Source organism: Copadichromis virginalis, linkage group LG18, assembly GCF_057382275.1.
Source record: "Copadichromis virginalis isolate Kocher_CV1m ecotype Utaka linkage group LG18, C_Virginalis_male_GT1.1, whole genome shotgun sequence".
NCBI classification, from domain to species: Eukaryota; Metazoa; Chordata; class Actinopteri; order Cichliformes; family Cichlidae; genus Copadichromis; species Copadichromis virginalis.
This window is the reverse complement of record NC_140635.1, coordinates 622,632-643,919: the sequence shown is the minus strand read 5'-3', so window position 1 is coordinate 643,919 and position 21,288 is coordinate 622,632. Positions and strand designations below refer to the sequence as shown.

The 21,288-nt window shown below is 50.8% G+C and overlaps 2 protein-coding genes across 5 annotated transcripts; one reads left to right on the top strand and one right to left on the bottom strand.

Annotated features, from left to right (window-relative positions):
- Positions 1-2,853: 2,853 nt before the first annotated feature.
- Positions 2,854-5,082, bottom strand: tmub1 (transmembrane and ubiquitin-like domain containing 1). 3 transcript variants are annotated; one of them, XM_085440492.1, is made up of 3 exons: positions 4,950-5,082; positions 3,566-4,052; positions 2,854-3,451 (listed from the first exon to the last, which is right to left on the bottom strand). In XM_085440492.1, exons 2-3 carry the CDS (start codon positions 4,021-4,023, stop codon positions 3,100-3,102), a joined length of 810 nt encoding a protein of 269 aa, XP_085296618.1. In that variant the 5' UTR covers positions 4,024-4,052; positions 4,950-5,082; the 3' UTR covers positions 2,854-3,099. The 3 variants fall into 3 exon arrangements, with proteins under 3 accessions (XP_085296618.1, XP_085296620.1, XP_085296619.1); XM_085440494.1 differs by lacking the exon at positions 4,950-5,082 and adding an exon at positions 4,902-4,934; XM_085440493.1 differs by lacking the exon at positions 4,950-5,082 and adding an exon at positions 4,743-4,875.
- A 3,422-nt stretch (positions 5,083-8,504) lies between these two features.
- On the top strand, positions 8,505-21,246 carry ubtfl (upstream binding transcription factor, like). Of its 2 annotated transcripts, XM_085440485.1 has the most exons (20): positions 8,505-8,671; positions 11,675-11,769; positions 12,112-12,287; positions 12,383-12,466; positions 12,543-12,698; positions 12,787-12,851; positions 12,931-13,051; positions 14,118-14,228; positions 14,427-14,554; positions 16,668-16,809; positions 16,877-16,918; positions 17,291-17,404; positions 17,540-17,704; positions 17,781-17,891; positions 19,684-19,763; positions 19,867-20,056; positions 20,157-20,204; positions 20,270-20,407; positions 20,499-20,600; positions 20,819-21,246. In XM_085440485.1, exons 1-20 carry the CDS (start codon positions 8,574-8,576, stop codon positions 20,891-20,893), a joined length of 2,241 nt encoding a protein of 746 aa, XP_085296611.1. In that variant the 5' UTR covers positions 8,505-8,573; the 3' UTR covers positions 20,894-21,246. The 2 variants fall into 2 exon arrangements, with proteins under 2 accessions (XP_085296611.1, XP_085296610.1); XM_085440484.1 differs by lacking the exon at positions 8,505-8,671.
- The last annotated feature ends 42 nt before the right edge of the window (positions 21,247-21,288 follow it).

Genomic DNA, 21,288 nt, shown 5'->3' with positions numbered 1-21,288 from the left:
ACCCGATTCATTATGAAGCGCCACGTCACACTCGGCGTCCAGTGATGTCACTGACAAACACCTGTGGCAGGTGTGACTGAAGCAGAACACGCCCACTAACAGACTAGTCGGCCTGTCAAACCTTTCAAAGTAAAAGCCTGGTCTGTGTGTTTGGTGGCAGTCTGCAGCAGGCAGCTGAGCGAAGGTTCCTCGTCTTCCTCGCCCCTCCCCCACACAGAGACCGTCCTGCTACAGCCCAACATCTGGCTGCACAGCTGGAGGTGAGCTTGTTTGTATCCATCACGTAAACAATCTACAGAAAGTCATTCAGGAAATGAAGAAAGAGCCTCCATCAGCTCGTATTGATCGGGTGACATCACTGTTATTGATATCTGATTAGTTATCCTGTAAACTGTAGAGGTCATGTGATCAGCTGTATCCATGGCGTGTTTGTGTGTTTCAGTGTTGATGCCCACACTTGGCCTTCCAGAACTCCACCTGCAGACCTCCTGCCTGCTTACCTGTGCAGGTGTTTGATGTCAAAATATCAAACAAATGATCAAAATAAAAGCCCCGTGTGTGCGGGTCGGTGAGGAAGGTAAATGTTGAAGCTCGGGCTGAACAGGCGCTGGTCAGGTACGATCTCACCTGTGTGTGCAGTGCACAGGTGAGCGAGCGCAAGCATAGATTTGAACTCTGACCTCTGAAGCTGTGGCACCAGTGTCGGGTCACAGCCGCAGCTGTTTCACAGATAGGAGAGTGTGATAAGGAGAAAGTTCAGGCCACTGAATAACTCGTTTGGACCAGAGTACCAGGATCATCATCTTTGATGTTTATTTTTGAGGTCCCGTTCAGGCTGTGGACGTCTGTGGCTTTCAAACCTCCATCTTTACCATCTTTGATCAAGCAGCCGTTTTTCATGCAATGAGGCTGAAGCGTTTGTCTGGAATGGCAGCATGTCAGGAAGATACATCTGGATAAACTTTCCATATTTGTTGGATAAATTCTGCCCACCATGGATCGATCTCTTTGAAGCCATGAGTTCAGTTTGTTCTCCACGTCAACGACTGATTTTGTTTTTGGTCCTTTGTGAGATTCCCAAATATCTCATTTTGGAGTTAACAGGAATGTTACAAACATCTGTTTCTGCTGCATCAGGTACAGCAAGGACTTCACATTCTCTAACGTTTAATGTTAAACCAGATGATATAATAGTAATGTTAATAGTACTAATGACAATAGTAGTAGTGCAGATGCCTGAGACAGCAATTTTTCAATAGTTAGTGGATCTTGGAGTTTATCTTTTAAAATATTGCTGTGTCATCCGTTGACTTATCATAATATCTGTGGCTAAAACATTAAATGTTTTTATGTCATTGAACTTTTGAAGATGAATCGCCAACATCTTGGTGACCAATATGAATCCATATGGAGAGATTCCAACATTAGCTTTAAAGCTAGGGTTGGTACCATCGGGTACAACGACACAACTGCTAATAATGTGGTACAAACACAAATCACGTTTCTGAATTTAACTCCAAAAGTGTTCAAGGACTTTATCAAGGCTGAGTCGAAGGCTTTGTAACAATCCATCGTCTTTATCAGCTTCCTGTATCCAGCACTGCTCTGTCACTGTGAACCGATCCTCCTGTGAAGAGACCTGACTGCGTTTCTGAAACGAGACATGACAGAGCTATCTAAAGACGAGCAGTGAAGACATTCGGAGTTTCTTAGTCTCCTCGTTGGGCTTTGGAATTGAGGCGATAAGTCCGGGTCTCATTGTGGGCAGCAGCGTGGAAGTCTGAAACATTCTTACCGATACTCGATGTAAAAGGCCGTCGATGTGTTCCCAGAAACGTTTGTAGAAATCTCCTGTGAGGCCGTCCAGCCTGGGCTCTGTTAGAAGGACGTCCAATCGCTGCATCAGCTTCTGTGGTGGTTATTTGATCTTCACACGTGTCTCTGAAGTCTACTGTAGGAACACGAAGGAATCAGTCGAGAATCTCGAGCTGCGCAGGTGGCGTTGCTACACCACCAACCATCAGCTGTTTGAACCTGTGCACAGGACCACATTGTTCTCCTCCTCTTAACTCCAGACCCGAGATCTGTAACTCATCTAGTTTCATACTGTCTGTCATGGTGAGTGGGCTCGGGTTTATTACAACAATCGTTTATATTTTAGAAACGTGCGTCTTCACTTCTGTTATTTCTTCACTTACTGATCTCTGATTGAAGTTTTTGACAGTAAATTCAAACTGGAGCTGAATTTCTAATATTTGCTTGTAGGTTTGATAATGACCTGATAACCTGATGGTCAGTCTTCCTGCTCCTAACTTTGGGCCACACTGTGCACCTCTCCGTCTTCTTCGACATGTTGTATTTGAGGAGTTCGTGCCGCTGATGTGACGTCGGCGACTTTGACAGTTTTGAGGTTTCGCCGTCGTCTCCTCGTGACTTTGGTTCAAGTCGTCAGGATCTGGATTTACAGAGCCGTGACCTGTGAACATGTCAAAGCAGCAGCTCCGACCAATCACATTATAGAAAAGGTCTGAGGTCGTCACATGACTTCTTTCATTCTGAGCATTTTGTATCCAACTTTATTTTGTAACATTACACACTTCCTGCTACACAGAGGGTCAAAGGTCAAACATAAGAGCCCATATAATAATCTTCACCCTGGAAATGGACTCCATTATCAGCTGATCCTGGATGGTTAGAGACTGCTTAGCAACCACCTGTCGCTAAGGAAAAATCTGTATTCCCCAACGCTGACCGCCCAGCCAATCAGGTGATGCCAACCAGCCATGTGACTGCAGCAGCTCCACCCTCAGAATCACCTGTATAGGTGTGACACACACACTCAGACACCACGGGATAAATTAAAGGTTTAATAGATTTTCTCCAAAAGCTGAAACTTTCTCTCACACACACACACACACACACACACACACACACACAGGTGTGTCTGTGCCTCCCACAGAAATCAAAGAGGCACGCTGATGATGAAGATAAACGTGTGATCTAATGATAAGAGTCTCTGTCCTCACGACGTCTCCATGGCAACAGAAACAAACACTAACTGCAGGTAGCGTCTCATACCCCCCGCCGGCCCATGGGAGGCTAGCGACGGTAGACGCCAAAGGCCACCAGGCTGAGGAGGATGGTGACCCCGACCAGCGAGGCGGTGGCGGGGGCGGTGAAGAACTGGCGGTACTGGATCTGACAGTACCACAGCACGGACAGCATGAGCACGAGCAGTGGGACCATCAGGCTGCCCACGTTCAGCGCCACGCGCACCTGGTCTCCCGCCCGCTGGCCCCCCGCCGCCCCCCGCGCCGCGTGCTGCGAGATGTGGCAATGCAGCACGCAGTTATGAGCGAGGTTCAGCGAGGCGAGTGTCTGCGCGTCGTCTTGCAGCAGCTGGCCCTGATAGATGAGACGCACCTGATGCTCCTGCCCTGCAAAGTAGGTCCTGCAGGGTCAGAGGTCAGAGGTCAGCAAACGGGTCCAAAAGCACAGCCAGGAGGAGGAGCTTCAGGTTTACCGAAACTCCTCTACTATGCAGTATTACATGCAGTACTCGTACCTCTTGATGTACCCGACGGTGTCCTGCGGTTGGACCTGCGCCATCCTCTCCGTGTCGTTGAGGAACTTGAGTCTGACCACCATATTCCGCTGAGACGCTGCGCCCTCCCCGTCTCCTCCTCTGCGCCTCACCCCGTCCCCTCCCACCTGTCCATCCTCTAGTGTGGGGGGAGCCTCTGTCAGGAAGCTGTCGTTCACAGAGGAGGAAGGTGAGGACGAGGACATGGAGAACGTGGAGGTTGAGGATGGTGGGTAGGGGGATGAGGAGGCGGCGGTGGATGAAAAGGGCGTGTCCTGCTGGGCTTGCCCAGGCCTCTGTAAAGGGGAGGAGCCTGTGAACAGGTGTTCAGGGGGCTCGGATGTGCGGGTGGAGATCCAGGCGAGCAGCAGCACCGTTAGCAGCAGCAGAGCGGCGAACAGCAGCGTCACCTCATCACCGACACCTTCGATCAGCGCCATCGCCGCCAAGGTCAGCACAGCTCACACACCTGTAGGGAGAGGGCGGAGCTTAGCTTCAGGTATATACACACACTTCTTGTTTACCTGAGAACCCCTCACTTGTCCTTTCACTCCAGCATGACTGAAGCTTTTTAAGAACTAGGGAAAGAAAGAAAAAAAAACCTTTAGGGGCAGGTGTCCCACAGCTCCAATGTCACACGACAGTATCGCAGTACTGTGTGGTGATACATACAATACTGTGAGAGTACTACGAGCAGGTGAGCTCCTCTCTCAGGTCGACAGAGTTACTTCCTAACTCAAAGCGAGCTGACGGCTCAGACACACGAGCGAAACCAACGTCTGAACATCTGCAGGACATCTGCAGGACACCTGCAGCTGATCACCTGTAACCTGATAAAATCCCAGCAAACGTCAAAGTTCCGCCTCTACATTACACCTGCGCCCAGTTTAGTCCAATCAGAGCAAGCATCCTGTCCCCCCACTACACATACCACAGGGTGACCTCTGGGACTTTATCTTGGGGAAACACACTCAGAGGAAAAGCTCCCCTGACGGTTCGCACGTCACTTCCTGCATGGCTGTCCAACCAGTGGAATGAAAAGCCATTACACAACGCTAACTTCCGGTTTCCTGTGTGCCGTCAGCAGGTATCGATCCATGATTGATCCGGTTGTTAATCAAGTGTATTTTTGACGCTCTCTGCTCAGGTATTTGCTCACCTATCTCCGCGGCCTTGTTACGGCACCAGTTGTTGGTTGCGTTTCACCGGAAGATCCGGGCATTTGAGCCACCCGGGCGCACCTGAATCAGCTCCGCTAAAGTCCGAGCTAACAGCTAACCGCTACGCTAACAACTCGCGCTCCCAGGGAGCCACTGACCCATAGTCTGAGTCTCCGCAGAGACGCGAGGAGTCGACGGTCACTCACGTTCAGTCCAGGAGCTTCATGTCCTCCCCGTTAGCCTGCAGGCTAACAGCCGCATCACTTCCTGCTGCCGCTTCTTCTTCTACTGCTGTGCTCCGCGGCGGACCCAGCGGATCCTTCTTCTTCTTTATATTGTTTATTGGCAGTTGGCAAATAGCAAAATGGTACATTACCGCCACCAACTGGTGTGGAGTGTGAACTGAATGTCAAAAATGAATCAAATCCTCCCAGACAAACGAGTCTGCCTTAAAAAACAAAATATGACCTGATAACTTCGCCAGTTCTTATATCAACCAAGTCCAGTTTCAATTTCATCTCACCGAGCATATTTCTGACAATGCACTAAAACATGTTCTATTGTTTCTTCTTCTCTGGTGCAGTCACGCTCCCCTGTACAGTGTTTTCTCATTAAAAACAACGTGCTGTTCAGACCAGCATGCCCAAATCTAAGTCAGGATATAACCGTCTCCTCTCTCCTGTTTTCCTTTGGTTTTGTAAAACCATCACCCTCCAGTGGAGGCTGCGCATGCATATTTCTGTTGGTCGCGATTATCCTTATGACGTAACCAGAAGAAAGATAAGATAAGAGATAAGATAGAACTTTATTAATCCCTCGGGGGAGTTCCTCTGGGAAATTCGACTTCCAAAAAGCACAGCAACGACCGAAGTTACAGTTACAGAATTGTTATATATATATATATATATACACACACACACACACACACACACACACACACACACACACACACACACACATATATAAATACAGAGACAAATATAAATAAAATATACAAAGGGGATAAATAGAATAAATAGGAATAAAAATAAAAATACAAGTGAATTGCACATTTCAAGTATTGAGTCTATTGCACTGTTGACTTTTAACAAAGGTATTGCACAGTGAGGTGAAGAGGCACTACAGCTTAGTTGTTCCCCTCCTTTGTCCTCCTGTCTCCCCTCCCTCTCCCCTCCAGAGAGGAGTTAAAAACTCCTTTGTCCCACACGCCATCAGACTGTTTAAGTCTGTTAGTTCTTGTCTTTGGGAGAAGCAACCTGTCACTGAACAGACTCTTCTGGTTGTTTATGGCCGTGTGCAGAGGATGCCCAGCATTGTCCATAATGTCCATCAGTTTCTTTAATGTCCTTTTCTCTGCCACTGTCACCAGAGTGTCCAGCTTCATGCCGACCACAGAGCTAGCCCTCCTGATCAGTTTCTCCAGCCTGGATGAGTCCCTCTTTGCTGTGCTGCTCCCCCAGCACACCACAGCATAGAAAAGTACTCCAGCAACCACCGACTGGTAAAACATCCTCAGGAGCTTCCTGCAGATGTTAAAAGACCTCAGCCTCCTGAGGAAGTACAGTCGGCTTTGGGCTTTTTTATACAGGTGCTCTGTGTTGCATGACCAGTCCAGTTTATTGTCCACCCACAGCCCGAGGTACTTGTACTTGTTGACCACCTCCACCTCCTCCCCCTCTATCTGAACCGGCAGTGGACCTTCTCTGGACCTCCCGAAGTCCACAACCAGTTCCTTAGTCTTTGAGGTGTTGAGTTGCAGCTGGTTTGTGTGACTCCATGCGACAAAGTTCCTCACCAGACTTCTGTACTCCTCTTCCTGATCATCCCAGATACACCCCATGATGGCTGTGTCGTCTGCAAACTTCTGAATGTGGCATAATTCAGAGTTGTAGCAGAAGTCAGAGGTGTACAGGGTGAAGAGAAGAGGGGACAGCACAGTTCCCTGTGGTGCTCCTGTGCTGCTGACCACAGTGTCAGACGTGATGTCCTTCAGCCTGACGTACTGTGGTCTGTCGGTGAGGTAGTCGGAGATCCAAGCCACCAGGCAGGGGTCCACCTCCATCCTGTTCAGTTTTTCCTGAAGCATACAGGGCCGGATGGTATTAAAGGCACTGGAAAAGTCAAGAAACAGGATCCTGACCGTGCCTTTTCCCCCATCCAGGTGTGAGTGGGCTCTGTGTAGGAGGTACAGGATGGCATCCTCCACTCCGACACCCGCCTTGTATGCAAACTGTAGTGGGTCCTGGGCATGTTGTACCTGTGGTCGGAGGAGGTTGAGGAAGAGCCGCTCTAGAGTCTTCATAAGATGTGACGTCAGTGCCACCGGTCGGAAGTCATTCAGCTCATTGGGCCGGTTCTTTTTGGGGACCGGGACGATGCAGGATGTCTTCCATAGGGCGGGCACTCTCCCCAGTCGCAGACTGAGGTTGAAGACTCGTTGTAGCGGCTCCCCAAGTTCAGCAGCACACGCCTTTAGCATCCTAGGACACACCTTGTCTGGGCCTGCTGCCTTTCTGGGGCGAAGCTTCCTCAGTTGCCTCCTGACCTGATCCACTGTGACACTGGGAGATGTTTGGGAGGAGGGGAGGGGGGGAGATGTCTTGCTGCTGAGAGAGGGATTGGAGGAGGGGGGTGTCATGGTGTCAGGAAGGGGGGGAAGCGAGGGAGGTAGGAGAGTGGGGAGAGGACTCTGTAGTGAAGGTGAGGGTGGGGGGGTTGTGGGCTGGTCAAACCTGTTGAAGAAGTTGTTGAGTTCGTTTGCCTTCTCCACAGTCCCCCCCACTGTGCTTTTCTTGGTGTTGTGGCCTGTGATGGTTTTCACACCATTCCAGACCTCCCTCATATTGTTCCTCTCCAACTTCTGCTCCACCTTCCTCCTGTAGGTGTCCTTTGCTTCCCTCAGGCAGCGTTTCACCTCCCGCTGTGCTGCTTTCATCTCCTCCTTCACTTTGCTCCTGAAAGCCTTCTTCTTCATGTTGAGGACAGCTTTGACTTCCTGTGTTACCCACGGTTTGTTATTAGGATAACACCGTACCGTCTTAGCAGGGGCGACCGTGTCCACACAAAAGTTGAGGTAGTCTGTAAGACAGTGTGTCGCCCCCTCTATGTCCTCACCATGTGGGCTCAGGAGCACATCCCAGTCTGTGGTGTCATAGCAGTCTCTCAGAGCATCCTCCTTTTCTGGGGTCCATCTCCGGATGGAGCGCGTTGTGACAGGCTGCCTTTGGACGAGGGGTGTGTATTGTGGAGACGAGGGGTGTGTATTGTGGAAAGAAACAAGCAGTGTAACAGTTTCAAACGGTACAGAACAAAAAGCAAAGAAGAAGAAACAAGTTCGAGATCAGATCCGAATAAAGTTTTTAATAAATGAAACAAAACAAAAAGTGACCAAAATAAGCTTCCGAACGACAGCTGACACACAGGAAGTCTGACTGGTGCTCAACTGAGCTCGCAGCCAGATTATCCAATCAGCATCACCTGCGTGACGCTGCTGTGTGACAGGCTCAGGTACTAAGAAGGAACCCTGACCATGACCTGCTGCCACATTTCAAAATAAGAGCATGATGCTGTTGGTGATTAAGCTTTAGGAGTGCCTGTGTGTCTGTGTGAGAGAGAAGACAAGCTGATTTAACAGCAAGAGGTTCACTTCACCCACAGAAACATGTTCAAACACACTAAATACAAACATATATTAAGATGCATGAATACAATACACTAATTTTATTTACAGTCACTTTATTAGGTGCATCTGTTCAACTCAGATATCTCACCAGCCAATCACAGGGTAGCAGGATTATGAAGGGTGATGAAGAGGAGCCGCTGAGGTTCAAATGAAGCATCAGAATGATGATTTAGGAGACCGGTGTTTCCGGGCCCCAGGGAGCAGACGAAGCAGCTGTGAGGAGGAGGTGTACCTAATAAAGTGGCTGTGAGTGTAAATTCTGCACAAAGTCCTGTGAAATATGTGAGTTTCAACTTTGTGGGTCCGCTCAATCAACCAGTTGATCGGTCAGTGAGCCGATCGATCAGTCTGCAGTGTTTCCTCTTGAGGATGTTGAGGCTCTGACAGCTGCAGACACCTGATCAGCTGATTGGTGGCTCATCCTGGGGTGTCCACGTGCACAGCCTGACCCTTCAAAGTTAGAGAGGCTGCTGCACGCGCTGTTAGTCAGGATGACGTCATTACCCCAACACTGTCGCTTTAACGTGCTGAACATCCGGGCCAGCAGTGGCGCTCAGGGGCCACTGGCTGTGTTTGTGAGGGCTCCACAGTCCACCAGAACCCGGACCCCAGCTCAGACCTCTGAGAGTCCCACAGGTGAGGCCCAGTGCACCTGTCCTCACCTCAGGTGGCAGGGTCCTCCGAGTTTACTCCAGAATTAAAGTCACAAGAACTCAAAATAAAGGCTGTTTTTATTCTAAATAAAAAAAAGTTTATTAGGACAAACAGCAGAACCACCTCACCCCACCTGCGGCAGGTGCGGATTCAGATGATGACGTCACTGATCACGGGGACTCGGCTGCTCTTAGCGGGCTCCTCTGCCGCCTCTCAACCCGCGATCAGCACCGCGCCGGGCTGTGGAGGGAGCCCCGAGCTGCTGGCAGCACCGACGGTTTCCTCTCGGAGCATCCGCTGTGCTCCGCGGGCCCCCGGCCGCATCTCTGCCGGGGCCAGCCGGCGGTCCCCGGGCCTCCCACCGGTTCAGCATCTGGACCCGGAGAGGGTGGCGGAGAGGGCTCGGACCACGCAGTCGCAGTTGGGTTTGAGTGAAAACGGCGTAAATGTAAAATAGCGTCCGTTAAAGAGTGCGTGTGCTGCGGCTCCGCGGGGCTGGCTGCCGCTGTGGCCGCTGTCTCTGGTTTCATCCTCCGCCTTTGTCCTCATGTTTTCCCCCGGAGTTCCTCCCCCTGCGGCGCTGGGCGGAGTTTCATACCGGACTAGACGCTCCTTTTGTCGGATTCGTTTCGACCTGACTCCCCGGGGTTTACGGCTGAAAAAAACACACTTCCACGGTCCCGAAAGCAGCCGAACCGGCACGGTGCCGTGCAGAATCACCCCGGCTTTCTGTCCGAACCAGCAGGTAAGCGCCAGGTTCCGATTTTAAACGCATTTCTGGGTTTTTCTGCTCGCTCGTCCCCGAGTCGCCACAACATTCATGGCGGCTTTGCAGCGGAGGCTTGTGGGGCAGCTGCAGCCCGTCCCGCCCGCACAAAGCTCCGGTTCTGCGGGTAAAGGGTTCGGCGGTTCGGGGGTTCTGGTGCTCCTGCACCGCGGGTAGACTCGAGCTCGACCTTTTTACGTGTCATCATTTTGTCGGATTAAAGCCGTTAAACGCTCCGCGTGTGCCGTCCGGAGACTTTAGCTCGGGTCTTTTATCCGGTTTCATCCGGTTTGTTCCGGTTTGGTCTCCGCGTCGCTCAGACAGGTTTCACCGGGAAACCTTCGCGCTCGGTTCGGCGGTTCGTGGCAGCGGAAGCTACGTGCTGACTCCTGCCGGAGGATGGACGCCATTACCGGGCAGCTAGACGCTGGCGGTCCGGAGAGCTTACCGGGCCGAGCCCAGCTCCCCGGCCGTCCGGACCCAGAACCCGGGGACCGTCTGCAGAATGGCACCGGTGTGTGTGAGAGATCAGCTCCTGTCTGAGAATCGATCATCAGCAATGTCACCAAACACACACTGTTTCCGGTTACCTCTGTGGTTACACTGGTGTGGTGATGTCACGTGAGTTTAATGCTCAGCCAGGTGAGGACAGTTGAGGTGCACGTCAGTCTGAGGTCATTCAAACGATGCCTGTGGTGCACACAGGTGGGCACCCTCACAGTGAAGCTGCTGCAGGTGAAACATTCTGATTGGCTATTCTGTGCCCTGTAGCTGGTGCTGTGACTGTGAGTGGGTGTGCACTCCGATCACACCTGTGCAGGCAGCTGCAGACCCCTCAGTCATCATTTTTTGTCCAGTGGCGAAGGATCAGAATCCGCCATGGCGCCACAGATGTGTGAACTCCGAAGAGCAGCTGCATCTTTGGAAGAATCAGACTACAGGTGATGGTGCCCAGGTGTGGGGGCGTGGCTTCATACACAGACCTTAAAGTGTGCATTGACGTTTTTATCACTCAGGGTGGCGCTCTGGAGCCTTTCTGCATGCCACACCTGGAGGACTCTTAAACACAGTGTCCTCACTGCGTGTGCAGAATCTCGTTTCTGGGCACGCTCAGATTGATTTCTGTAAATGAAAAGAAGCCTTCAGGAAGTTCGCATACTGTTGGGCCGCCATGGTGTGAGCTGCAAGCTGATTGGGCAGTGAGAAGATGAAGGTGTGAAAGTGTGGTGGCGGCCAGCTGTCATCCTCTATAAATACACCTGGTACATTCTATACAGTAACAGGTGATGTCACTGACCTTCAACGTGTTAGCCTACAGCGGGGCAGCAGGGATCAGGTGACGTGTCAGGTGATCAGGCGACATATTCTGCTCAGTGACTCACGCTCCACTTACTTCTAGCCGTGTCACAGGCGAGTGACTCCCCCCCCAAAAGCCCGCCTCCTCTGAGCTACAGAGAGCCAAACGTGTGAAAACGCTGCGCAGGTCAGCAGGGGGCGCCGTAAAAACACGGTCACATTAAATCCAGCCCCCTTTGCTCCTGCAGCCTTTCTCACCTGACACTGATTTAAAACACCCGCATTGGTCCTTTAGTGATTTAGGACAGGGCGTCCTCTGTCACGGCGCCCGTTTCAGACGACGCCTCTTGCAGTCGGGCTGGTTTCGCTCGGCTAAAGGATGAGCTCGAGAGCGTCCCCTGTGGAGCCAGAACAGGGCATTGGCCTCGGCGCTGCCCCACACCGGCAGAAACAGGAAGTACACAAGCTGAGCCGTACTGATGGTCACGTGAGCACTTCCTGCCGCAGTAAACCTGTTTGATTTTGTGTTTCAGAGGGAGGGGCGGAGCCTCCTCCGTCGGTCACTGCAGGATGAACGGCAGCAGCAGCGTCTCCACGGCTCAGAGCGCCAGGGTCAAGACTGAACCAGGTAAGCCGACCTGCTGTTAGCGCTGTCAGGTGTTCAGGTACTCGCCTGTCAGTTCATGTAGGCCCGCGGGAACTCTGCTAAAGCAGCGTCCACACAGGAAGTTGATGACACTTGGAATGAGCGTGTAAGTGCTTCCAGTGAGCGTTCAGATGTGACGGGGGGCAGACTGTCGGTTTGCCTGAAGCTGCGTGTTTGCAGCGTTACACCCGTGTGCACCTTCGTCCTCACAGACGACCATTGTGGCGATTTTTGTGAAAACGTACGAACGTGTTTTTCTGTGACGTTCGGCCGTGGGGCACGCGCCCTCGCCGGCCCTGCCCTGACCGCTGTCTCCCTGCTCAGATGACTGGAGTAAGGAGGACTGTCTGACTCTGCTGGAGAGGATTCGCACCGTGTTGCCTGACGGAGACGCCATGAAGTACAAAACCACCGAGTCGCACTTTGATTGGGAGAAAGTTTGTTTTGGCGGCTTCACCGGCGAGATGTGTCGCCAGAAGTGGCAGAAAGTCTCGTCTGAGGTACGCTGGCCAAAGACCACGCCTCTGAGCCATCGCTGTGTTGATTTAAAGCTTTTCGGTTTTGACGGTTCAACTGACCCGAGTCTGTGTTTCAGGTCAGGAAGTACCGAACAATGACGGAGCTCATCGTGGACGCCATCGAGTTCGTGAAGAACCCGTATAAAGGCAAGAAACTGAAGGTGAGGCCTTCTGGAGCCAGAACCTGCTGGGACATGTGCTGATTCACCTGTGACCTTTGACCTCTCTCGTGTGCAGACTCACCCAGATTTCCCAAAGAAGCCTCTGACGCCATACTTTCGCTTCTTTATGGAGAAACGAGCCAAATACGCCAAAATCCATCCAGAGATGAGCAACCTGGACCTCACCAAGATCCTGTCCAAGAAGTACAAGGAGCTGCCCGACAAGAAGAAGGTGCGCTCAGCAGCACAACCCGAGGTCGCAGTTGTGTCCGTGTTCGAGTCCCGAAAAACCAAACACATGTTTGTTTGTCCTTCCGCAGCAAAAGTACATCACAGAGTTCCAGCATGAGAAAGAAGACTTCGAGAAGAACATGGCTCGATTCAAGTGAGTTCTACTTCCTGTTACATGTAGCAGTGTTGGTCACGGTGTTGGCGCACACATGGCTAATGTCAGCTGATCGCAGGGAGGAGCACCCCGAGCTGATCGAGGAGAGGAAGAAGTCGGACCTGCCGGAGAAACCCAAAACCCCCCAACAGCTGTGGTACAACCACGAGAAGAAGACCTACATGAAGCTGCACCCTGAGGTACGCGCTCAGCACACACATGCATGTCTTTGTGCAGCCGCAGCAGCTCTGCACCGGTCCAATCGGAGGGCTCGACCGCTCCGCGCAAACCACCGCGCAGCAGGTAAAACAAGCAAACGTGTTCCTAAAGGAGATGTCGTTGGGCCGTATGTGAAACAGACCAAACGCACAGACTTTTAGATGGGCGGAGCGACAGAATTGTGCACGCGTTATGTTTGGAGGGAATATTCGACCTCCTTTAGTTCCAGTGTGAATATAGACACTGTTTGATCATCCTTGGGTCGAGTGTGCAAAGATGGACACCGAGTGGACAAAGCAGCCACTGAGACCAGCGTGGCCGTTTGAAATCACATGTTAGTCTTTTCTGAGCTCGGAGCAAACGAGTCGCCGCCGTTCAAACGGCGCTATGATTGTTTGCGTTGACTGCTTCTCTTAGCTTCACAGACCAGTGCACATAAACACATCGCTGTTGTAAAAACAACCGGTGAAAGGCTCCGCCCATCGGCGATGGTCGATATAGTCAACCTTAGGTAACACGTCCAACCCGCACGTCCATGAATGAAGTTTTGTGTGATGATGAGAAAAGGGCGCATGAAGCCAGGCAGGTGCAGAGACGTGCGGCGTCCTGCCGCTCCGCGCGCATCGGCTGGTTCGGTCCCAACAGGAAGGTGAGTCATCACCATGGAAACGTCTCATGACGGCTGAAACCATCACGTGCTCCTCTCAAGGGTTCAGACAGACGAGTTCTCCGAGAGTCTTCTAGAGGTGGCCCAGCCAATCAGCTGAGCCGAATCCACCTGAAACTATGGAAAGAAGAAAAGGTCAGAGTTCATAGACGGGCCAGAATCACGCCTGCCGTGTAGGCAGCTCCTTTGTCCCCGCAGGAGGCGTCCTGCTCGTGATCATACAAAACTTCATTTCGGCTCCTCGCTGCTCTGATTTCACGTGTTGTCATGGCGTCTGCGGAGAGTTTCACGGCGGTAGCTCGTAGACCTTCTGCCGGTTCGAGGCCCGGAGCGTTGTCAGGACCCGTCTCTGCATCCTCACGACTGTGTTTCTGTTTCAGGTGAGTCAAAAGGAGCTGAAGGATGCTCTGAGGAGACAGTGGTCCCAGCTGTCCGACAAGAGGAGACTGAAGTGGATCAGCAAGGCGCTGGAGCTCCAAAAAGATTACGAGGTACCAGAGAGACGGGAAGCAGGCGCTTCGGCCTCAGCGTTTCACCTGAACCATCATCACGACACGAGTCCTGGAAGCGAGCCGACACCAGCTCCGGTGTTTGTAACAGCTTCTGGGACGTGTGGGCGATGTGATGATGATCTGGGCTGAAACCGAAAGTCTCACCGCCGGGTCTCACGACTGCACTTCCTGTTTTAGGACAGCATGAGGGTGTACCTGGAAGCTCATCCAGACGTGAACTCGGACGATCACGTGCGCTCCGTCCTCACCAAAGCCGAGAGACAGCTGAAAGACAAGTTCGACGGGCGGCCGACCAAACCTCCCCCGTGAGTCTGCGCTGACATGTTCACGCTAACCCTGCCGCAGCTATGGCCGAGAGGTCGCGTCCCTCAGAAGTTCACATGTCCAACTTTCTAATTTTTAAAGCTTTGACAAAAGACGACATTTATTATTTTATTCAGATGATTCAGGCTGAGATCAAAGGTTTCATTACTGTAAGATAAGATAAGACTTTATTGATCCCACGACGGGGAAATTTTTGCGTCACCTCAGCTCAGGTACAGATACATGAAGGAAATACAACAATACAAATAAGTACAATCAATGAAAAAAGTAAGATAATACACTACATACAATGGTAGCACACACAGTATGTGATTATGGATATGGTTGGAAATATGGAAGACATAAACTATATAGATTGACATAACTATTGTACCACTACTATTCCTGTTTATAGACATGTACACACACACACATACATACATATATACCTGCACATGTCCGTACACATGGAGGGTCCATTATGCATGAAGTGGTGACCGTGGATGTTCACAGTGTCCAGTGACTTATGACATCGTGATTGAGGAGTTATAGAGTCTAACTGCTGTTGGGATGAATGATCTGTGAAAGCGCTCCTTCCTGCAGCTTCCTGTGTTTCAGTCTCTGACTAAAGGAGCTGCTCAGCCCACTCACAGACTCATGCAGTGGGTGATGTGGGTTGTTCATGATGGATGTCAGCTTTACTAACGTCCTCCCCTCACCAACCACCTCCACAGACTCCAGGGGGCATCCCAGCACGGAGCCAGACCTCCGCACCAGTTTGTCAATCCTGCTCCTGTCCCTGTCCATGCATCCACTCCCCCAGCAGGCCACTGCATAGAAAAGGGCAGATGCTACCACAGTGTCATAGAATGTCCTTAACAGAGTCCTGCAGACTGCGAAGGACCTCAGTCTCCTCAGCAGGTGGAGTCGACTCTTGCCCTTCTTATACAGGACGTCTGTATTTGTAGTCCAGTCCAGTTTCTTGTTGAGGTGAACACCCAGGTACTTATAAGAGTCCACTATCTCAATGTCTTTCCCTCGGATGTTCACCGGTGTTGTAGGGGGGGACTTCCTCCTGAAGTCTATGATCATCTCCTTTGTCTTGCCGGCGTTGATTTGGAGTACGTTGGTCTCACACCAGCCAACAAAGTCACTGATGACCTCCCTGTATTCCTGATCATTCCTGTCTGATATGCATCCAATGATGGCTGTATCATCTGAGAACTTCTGTAGATGGCAATCGTCCGAAGTCTGAAATGTGAAGGCTGAACAGGAAAGGTGAACCGTGCCCCGTGGCGCCCCCGTGATTACCACCTCGGACACACAGTCATGGAGCCTCACATACTGTGGTCTGTTGGTAAGGTAGTCGATGGTCCATGCAGGCAGCTGTTTGCCTACTCCGGCTCCCTCCAGCTTCCCTCTCAGTAGTAGAAGAAGAAAGCTCCTGTTTGCCGTTACAGTGAACAGCTGCAGCAAAGGAAGAGCATTTGTTTGAATAAGTGAAATGTTCATCACAGCGTCCTCACAGGTGCGTCCTGTCCTCTCTCTTCTCTGATTGGTTCAGCTGTTATCTAGTCACAGTGCGCATCAGTCTCAGCTCACTTTCTGTGGCTCGCATCAAAAGCTGTGTAAACGCTACATGTTGGTCAGAGTGACGCCTTCTGTGTCTTATTATCTCACTCAGCACAATTTACAGTATAACCGATAAACCGGTTTTAGAAGTCAGGAGGTCAGGTGACATCAGGTAACGTCACCTGACCTCCTGACGGCAGAGCGTGAGTGTAACATGATGTCGGCCCGCTGCAGCTGTAACAGCTGCACCTCTGGAAGGATTTCCACAGGTTTAGGAGTGTTTGTGGGAATTTGTGACCGTTCTTCCAGAAGAGCATCGTGAGGTCAGATGTCCTGTGCTGGAGGTCAGGACTCCGTGCATGAAACATAAAAGTGTGTCCGTGTGCTGAAGCGTGAACAATTCCTTTGACTGGACCTAAGGGGTGGAGCCTGACTCCGTCATCCTGGCAACCACCAATCCCAGACTCACTGTACTGCGTGTTGTACCTGTGTTTCGCAGTAATGGGTACTCGCTGTACTGCGTGTTGTACCTGTGTTTCGCAGTAACGGGTACTCGCTGTACTGCGCTGAGCTGATGGTGAACATGAAGGACGTGCCGAGCACGGAGCGCATGGTGCTGTGCAGCAAACAGTGGAAGATGATGACGCAGAAGGAGAAGGACATGTTCCAGAAACGCTGCGAGCAGGTGAGCGACGGCACCGCTCTGACCTCCGACCTCTGACCGCTCTCTAACCTCAACTTTGTCTCCACAGAAAAAGAAGCAGTATGACATCGACCTGCAGCGCTTCCTGGAGGTAAGACCTCAGAGCGCCTTGAAGAGCGAGAGGAAACGCCCACAGACAGGACAGCGATGGGCGGGGCTATATTTACACTTTCACCTTCATGGTTGGAATTAACGGGATGGGGCGGGGTCTAACTGTGACAGTGCAGGCTGATTGGCTAACTAGCTAGCTTTTAAAACTACTTGTTTCATACAACAGATGGTCCTCAATTCAATTCACTTTTATTTATACAGCAGTCGCCTCGAGGCGCTTTAATTTGTACAGTAGATCGTACAATAATAAGGCACGTTGTGATTGGCTGTCATGTTTGATCCTGTCCACTGAGGCTCCAGAGCTGCTGCTTAAACTACAGGAAACAGGAAGTAACCTCTGCTTCTTTCTCAGAGTCTTCCAGAGGAGGAACGTGACAGAGTCATGACTGAGGAGAAAATGGGTGGGGCCAAATTGGGTGCAGGCGTGGCCTCAAGCCCCCACAGAGCCAAGTCTCCATCAGTCAAGGTGCGCCTGGCTCTTCTTTTACTGCCTGTTTATTGGGCGCTCAGTCTGAACGGTGATGTAACCAACCTGCCGAGCCGGCGCCATCTGCAACATCACCAGAAACTGTCTGAACACATTTTTGTGTTCTTTAAATAGGAGCGGTGTCGGGAGGCGGAGTCTGAGCCGTGGGTCCCTGCTGGACCGCCAAAAGAAAGACGGGACGGGAAAAAGACGGCAGCAGCAAAGCTTCCAGAGACACCAAAGACGGCGGCGGAGATGTGGCAGCATAGCGTGATTGGCGACTACCTGGCTAAATACAGAGTAAGGAGCGCGTGCAGTAAATGGCAGGTAAAAACTCTCCGTACCGTCACTGAGTGTCATGTGACACAACCCACAGAGTGACCGCAGGAAGGCCCAGGCAGCGATGGACATGGCGTGGAACTCGATGGAGAAGAAGGAGAAGATTCTGTGGATCAAGAAGGCGGCAGAAGACCAGAAACGTTACGAGGTTCGGCGCTGATATCCGCCGCCAAACGGGAAGTTTTTTCTCCCCCTTTCTTTAGAGGAAAATGTATCCGAAGAAGAAACAAAGTAACGCACTGCTAACGTACCGCGTTAGAGAGGGGGCCATTTTGGGTGGGAGCGTGGGGGGTTCATGCTACTTTAGCTGTTAGCTCACGGTGTCTTCAATTCAATTCAGTTTTATTTATACAGCACCAAATGACAACAACAGTATCCTCAGGGCGCTTCGGATTGGGTTGGCCCTACAATCAAAACCCAACAATCAGATGTTTGGTGTAATTACCGTGGGTTCCTCGCCACGGTAATTACACCCTCCTCCTCTCGTTGCCACTGGGACTACTGTTCCTCCTCCTGTACCTTCTAGCTCCCTGTCACTGGTTTCCAGTTGCAGTCAGTGCAGCTGCTAGCATGTCAACAACAGCTGCTTTTACATTCACATGACTCCTGTTTGGTTATGGCTCCACCCTCTTTGCTCCCCTAGTTAGTGCCCTTCTTTGTGTCTAGCTCCTCCCCCTGCTGTGTTTTGTTGTACTGACTAGAGATGGCACGATACCACTTTTTTATGTCCGATACCGATATGAATCCGATATAGTGTTTTTTAATATCTTGCTGCATTTTGTATGAGTTCATACTCAAGTTAAAAACAAACAAACTAAACAACACTGAAGCTATTCTGTTACACTTGTATGCAAAAAATGCACTGCAGCCAAAACATTTCATAGTTCAGCAAAACTGATCAATCTAATAAACTTAAACCTGCAGCATCCTCCCTACTCTGGTGTTTTAAAGAGTAAGCAACTGCAGCAACAGTGCAAACTCCCAGAAAAAAATAAATAAAAAAAGGGAACCCCCACCCCACCCTCCACCTCATGATGCTTAATCGACGTAATCAACTTTAATTTGATGCAGTGTGAAAAAAAAAAATGCACAGAATTAAATTATTTTTCAAGAGTAATTAAATAGATTCAACATCTTTCTTCTACAGGGTTAGGGTTACAGCTGCAGACTGCACAGATGGAAAAAGTACTATAGCTTACTAGGGTATATTAGACTTAACAGTCACTATATACAGTAATGGACTTCTATACATTTTACATCAGATTAAAACTTTGGTTGTAAGATTTGGATAATTATTTATTAAAAGCTAGACATTTTAAATGAGAATAAGAAAGAAAAGTATGTCTTTGTGCCCCCTTTTCCCTGTTCATGCCCTATCGGCCCCCCTGGCTAAACTTTGCTAGATCCGCCCCTGCACAGTTACGTCAGCTACGTAGAAAAAGATCCTGGTGTAGAAAGTAATATTAAATAAATTCTAACAACAGCTGATCAAGCTTAAACGTGCTGCTGTTGTTCAGCCGCCGGTTTCCTCTTTCTGGCTCAAAGTGGGCCAAAAACAAACAAGAGGCAGTCGCTCCATATATCGGCTGTTAAACGTAACGCTGGAATGCTTTACAAACATTCAGAGATGAACTTGCACACTTGCTTTACTTCTCTCTGGGATCACTTCCTCAGAGATGAAATGCTGGTTTGGTAGCGAGGCTACAAATACACACAGCCGCTCTATCATGTGATGCACACTGCTCTGACGTGCTACAGTTATGAGCCGAGTTACTCCGTGTCGCAAGTTTTGTGAGGTGCTTTTGTGATATTTAATGGGTCGATTACATTTTTTATTTCTCTCCGATATCCGATCCAGTAATTTACGTCAGTATCTAACCGATACCGATACGTAATATCGGATCGGTCCATCTCTAGTACTGACTGTGGGTGTCCTGCAGAGGGAGCTGTTGGAGATGAGGACTCCAGCGGGGGGTCAGCGGAAGCCCAAGTTTGACGGCGAGCCGAAGAAGCCTCCAGTGTGAGTCTGTGCCCCCGATTCAAAAACCTTTATTGAAACATTGGCGGTCAGCCGCGTTGTCACGGTCGCCTCGCTCTGTTTCACTGCTGTCTCTGTCCAATAGGAGCGGCTACCAGATGTTCTCCCAGGAGCTGCTGACCAATGGCGAGCTGAACCACTTCAGCCTGAAGGAGCGGATGGTGGAGATCGGGAAACGCTGGCAGAAGCTGAGCCAGAGCCAGAAGGACAAGTACAAGAAGCTGGTAGAGGAGCAGCAGGTGGAGTACAAGGCAGAGCTGGAGGCCTGGGTCAAGGTGAGGCACGATGACTCCGCCTCCGCTGACAAATGAATGAAATATTAGTAAAAGGTTTGTCGCCCCCTGCTGGTCGTTAACATGCCGTTTCCCTTCTCAGTCTCTGTCTCCTCAGGACCGCGCCGTCTACAAGGAGATCTCGTCTTCGGTGAGTCTCTCACGCCGCCTCACCTGTCCGTGCGTTACAGCGCTAACCTTTGTTTGTTTGTTTAGAAACGTCGCAGCACCGCCAAAGTTCGCAGCAGCCCCGCAGCTAAAGTCCGCGTGACTGCGAAGGGGAAGGCGGGAAGCTCAAGAGCTGCGACACCCGGAGTGGCGGTGAGCAAGAGGGCGATGGCGTACCGAGCCAAGGTAACGACAGCTACTTAGTCAGAAAGGCTGGGGGCCGGGCTAAATTTCATGTGCCGTTTGTGGTGGTGAACAGGGTCTGTCCATATCCCAGCAGGACATGTCTGACTCGGATGAGGAAGAGGAGAAGAGCGAGTCATCGGACTCTGACGAAGACGACGAGACGTCAGGAAGCACAGACAGCGATGACGATGAGGTCAGTCACGTGTTCATGGAGACACGAGTGAAGGCTGACTGACCACGGTGTTCATCACCAGTCCAGCAGAGACAATATCCTGTTTTATTTGAAAATACATTTTTATATAAATATTGATAAATGACCTTGTGGGCGGGGCCCTTTTCATCCATCCGTCCCTTCATGTGTTGCAGGATATAGAACTTCCTGTTTTGTGACCACTTCCTGTTCTTTCTCAGAACGACGATGAGGAAGACGAGGACGATGAAGACCAGAGCTCCTCTGAGGAATCCAGTGACTCCGACACAGACTAGCTCCACCCTTTCCTCCTCATTGGAGAGGACAGGCTGTGCAGGCCACACCTCCTCACAGACCAATCATCCTGGCAGACCAATGAGAGGATGTTATGCGGCACCGGCCCCTCCCGCCTTCCTCTGAAGAGGGCGGAGCCTTTTGTTACTCGTGTTTGTTTTTTATCGAGTGTGTGTTGGTTTTTAGCAGATGGGCGGAGCAAAGCTCAGGTGGGCTCTCAAGTGTCCTTTTCACAAAATGGTGAAGGCAGGGCAGGGGGCGGGGTTTGTACAGTTTGGCAGGTGGGGGCGCAATGAGCAGCAGTTCAGGGTTCAGCCGCCCACCTCAAATTATTAATAAATGCACTTTTTTCTCATCTCTGGTGTCGTTTTGTTATGTGACCACATGATGACCTTTG

Bases quoted from the DNA above. Each gene is read 5' to 3' on its own strand.
- tmub1 (XM_085440492.1), bottom strand. From the start codon at position 4,023: ATGGCGCTGATCGAAGGTGTCGGTGATGAGGTGACGCTGCTGTTCGCC. The intron at 3,452-3,565 runs GTACGAGTACTG...CTGACCCTGCAG, and splicing joins ACCGTCGGGTACATCAAGAG to GACCTACTTTGCAGGGCAGG.
- ubtfl (XM_085440485.1), top strand. From the start codon at position 8,574: ATGAAGCATCAGAATGATGATTTAGGAGACCGGTGTTTCCGGGCCCCA. The intron at 12,467-12,542 runs GTGAGGCCTTCT...TCTCGTGTGCAG, and splicing joins ATAAAGGCAAGAAACTGAAG to ACTCACCCAGATTTCCCAAA. The intron at 17,892-19,683 runs GTTCGGCGCTGA...GGTGTCCTGCAG, and splicing joins AAGACCAGAAACGTTACGAG to AGGGAGCTGTTGGAGATGAG.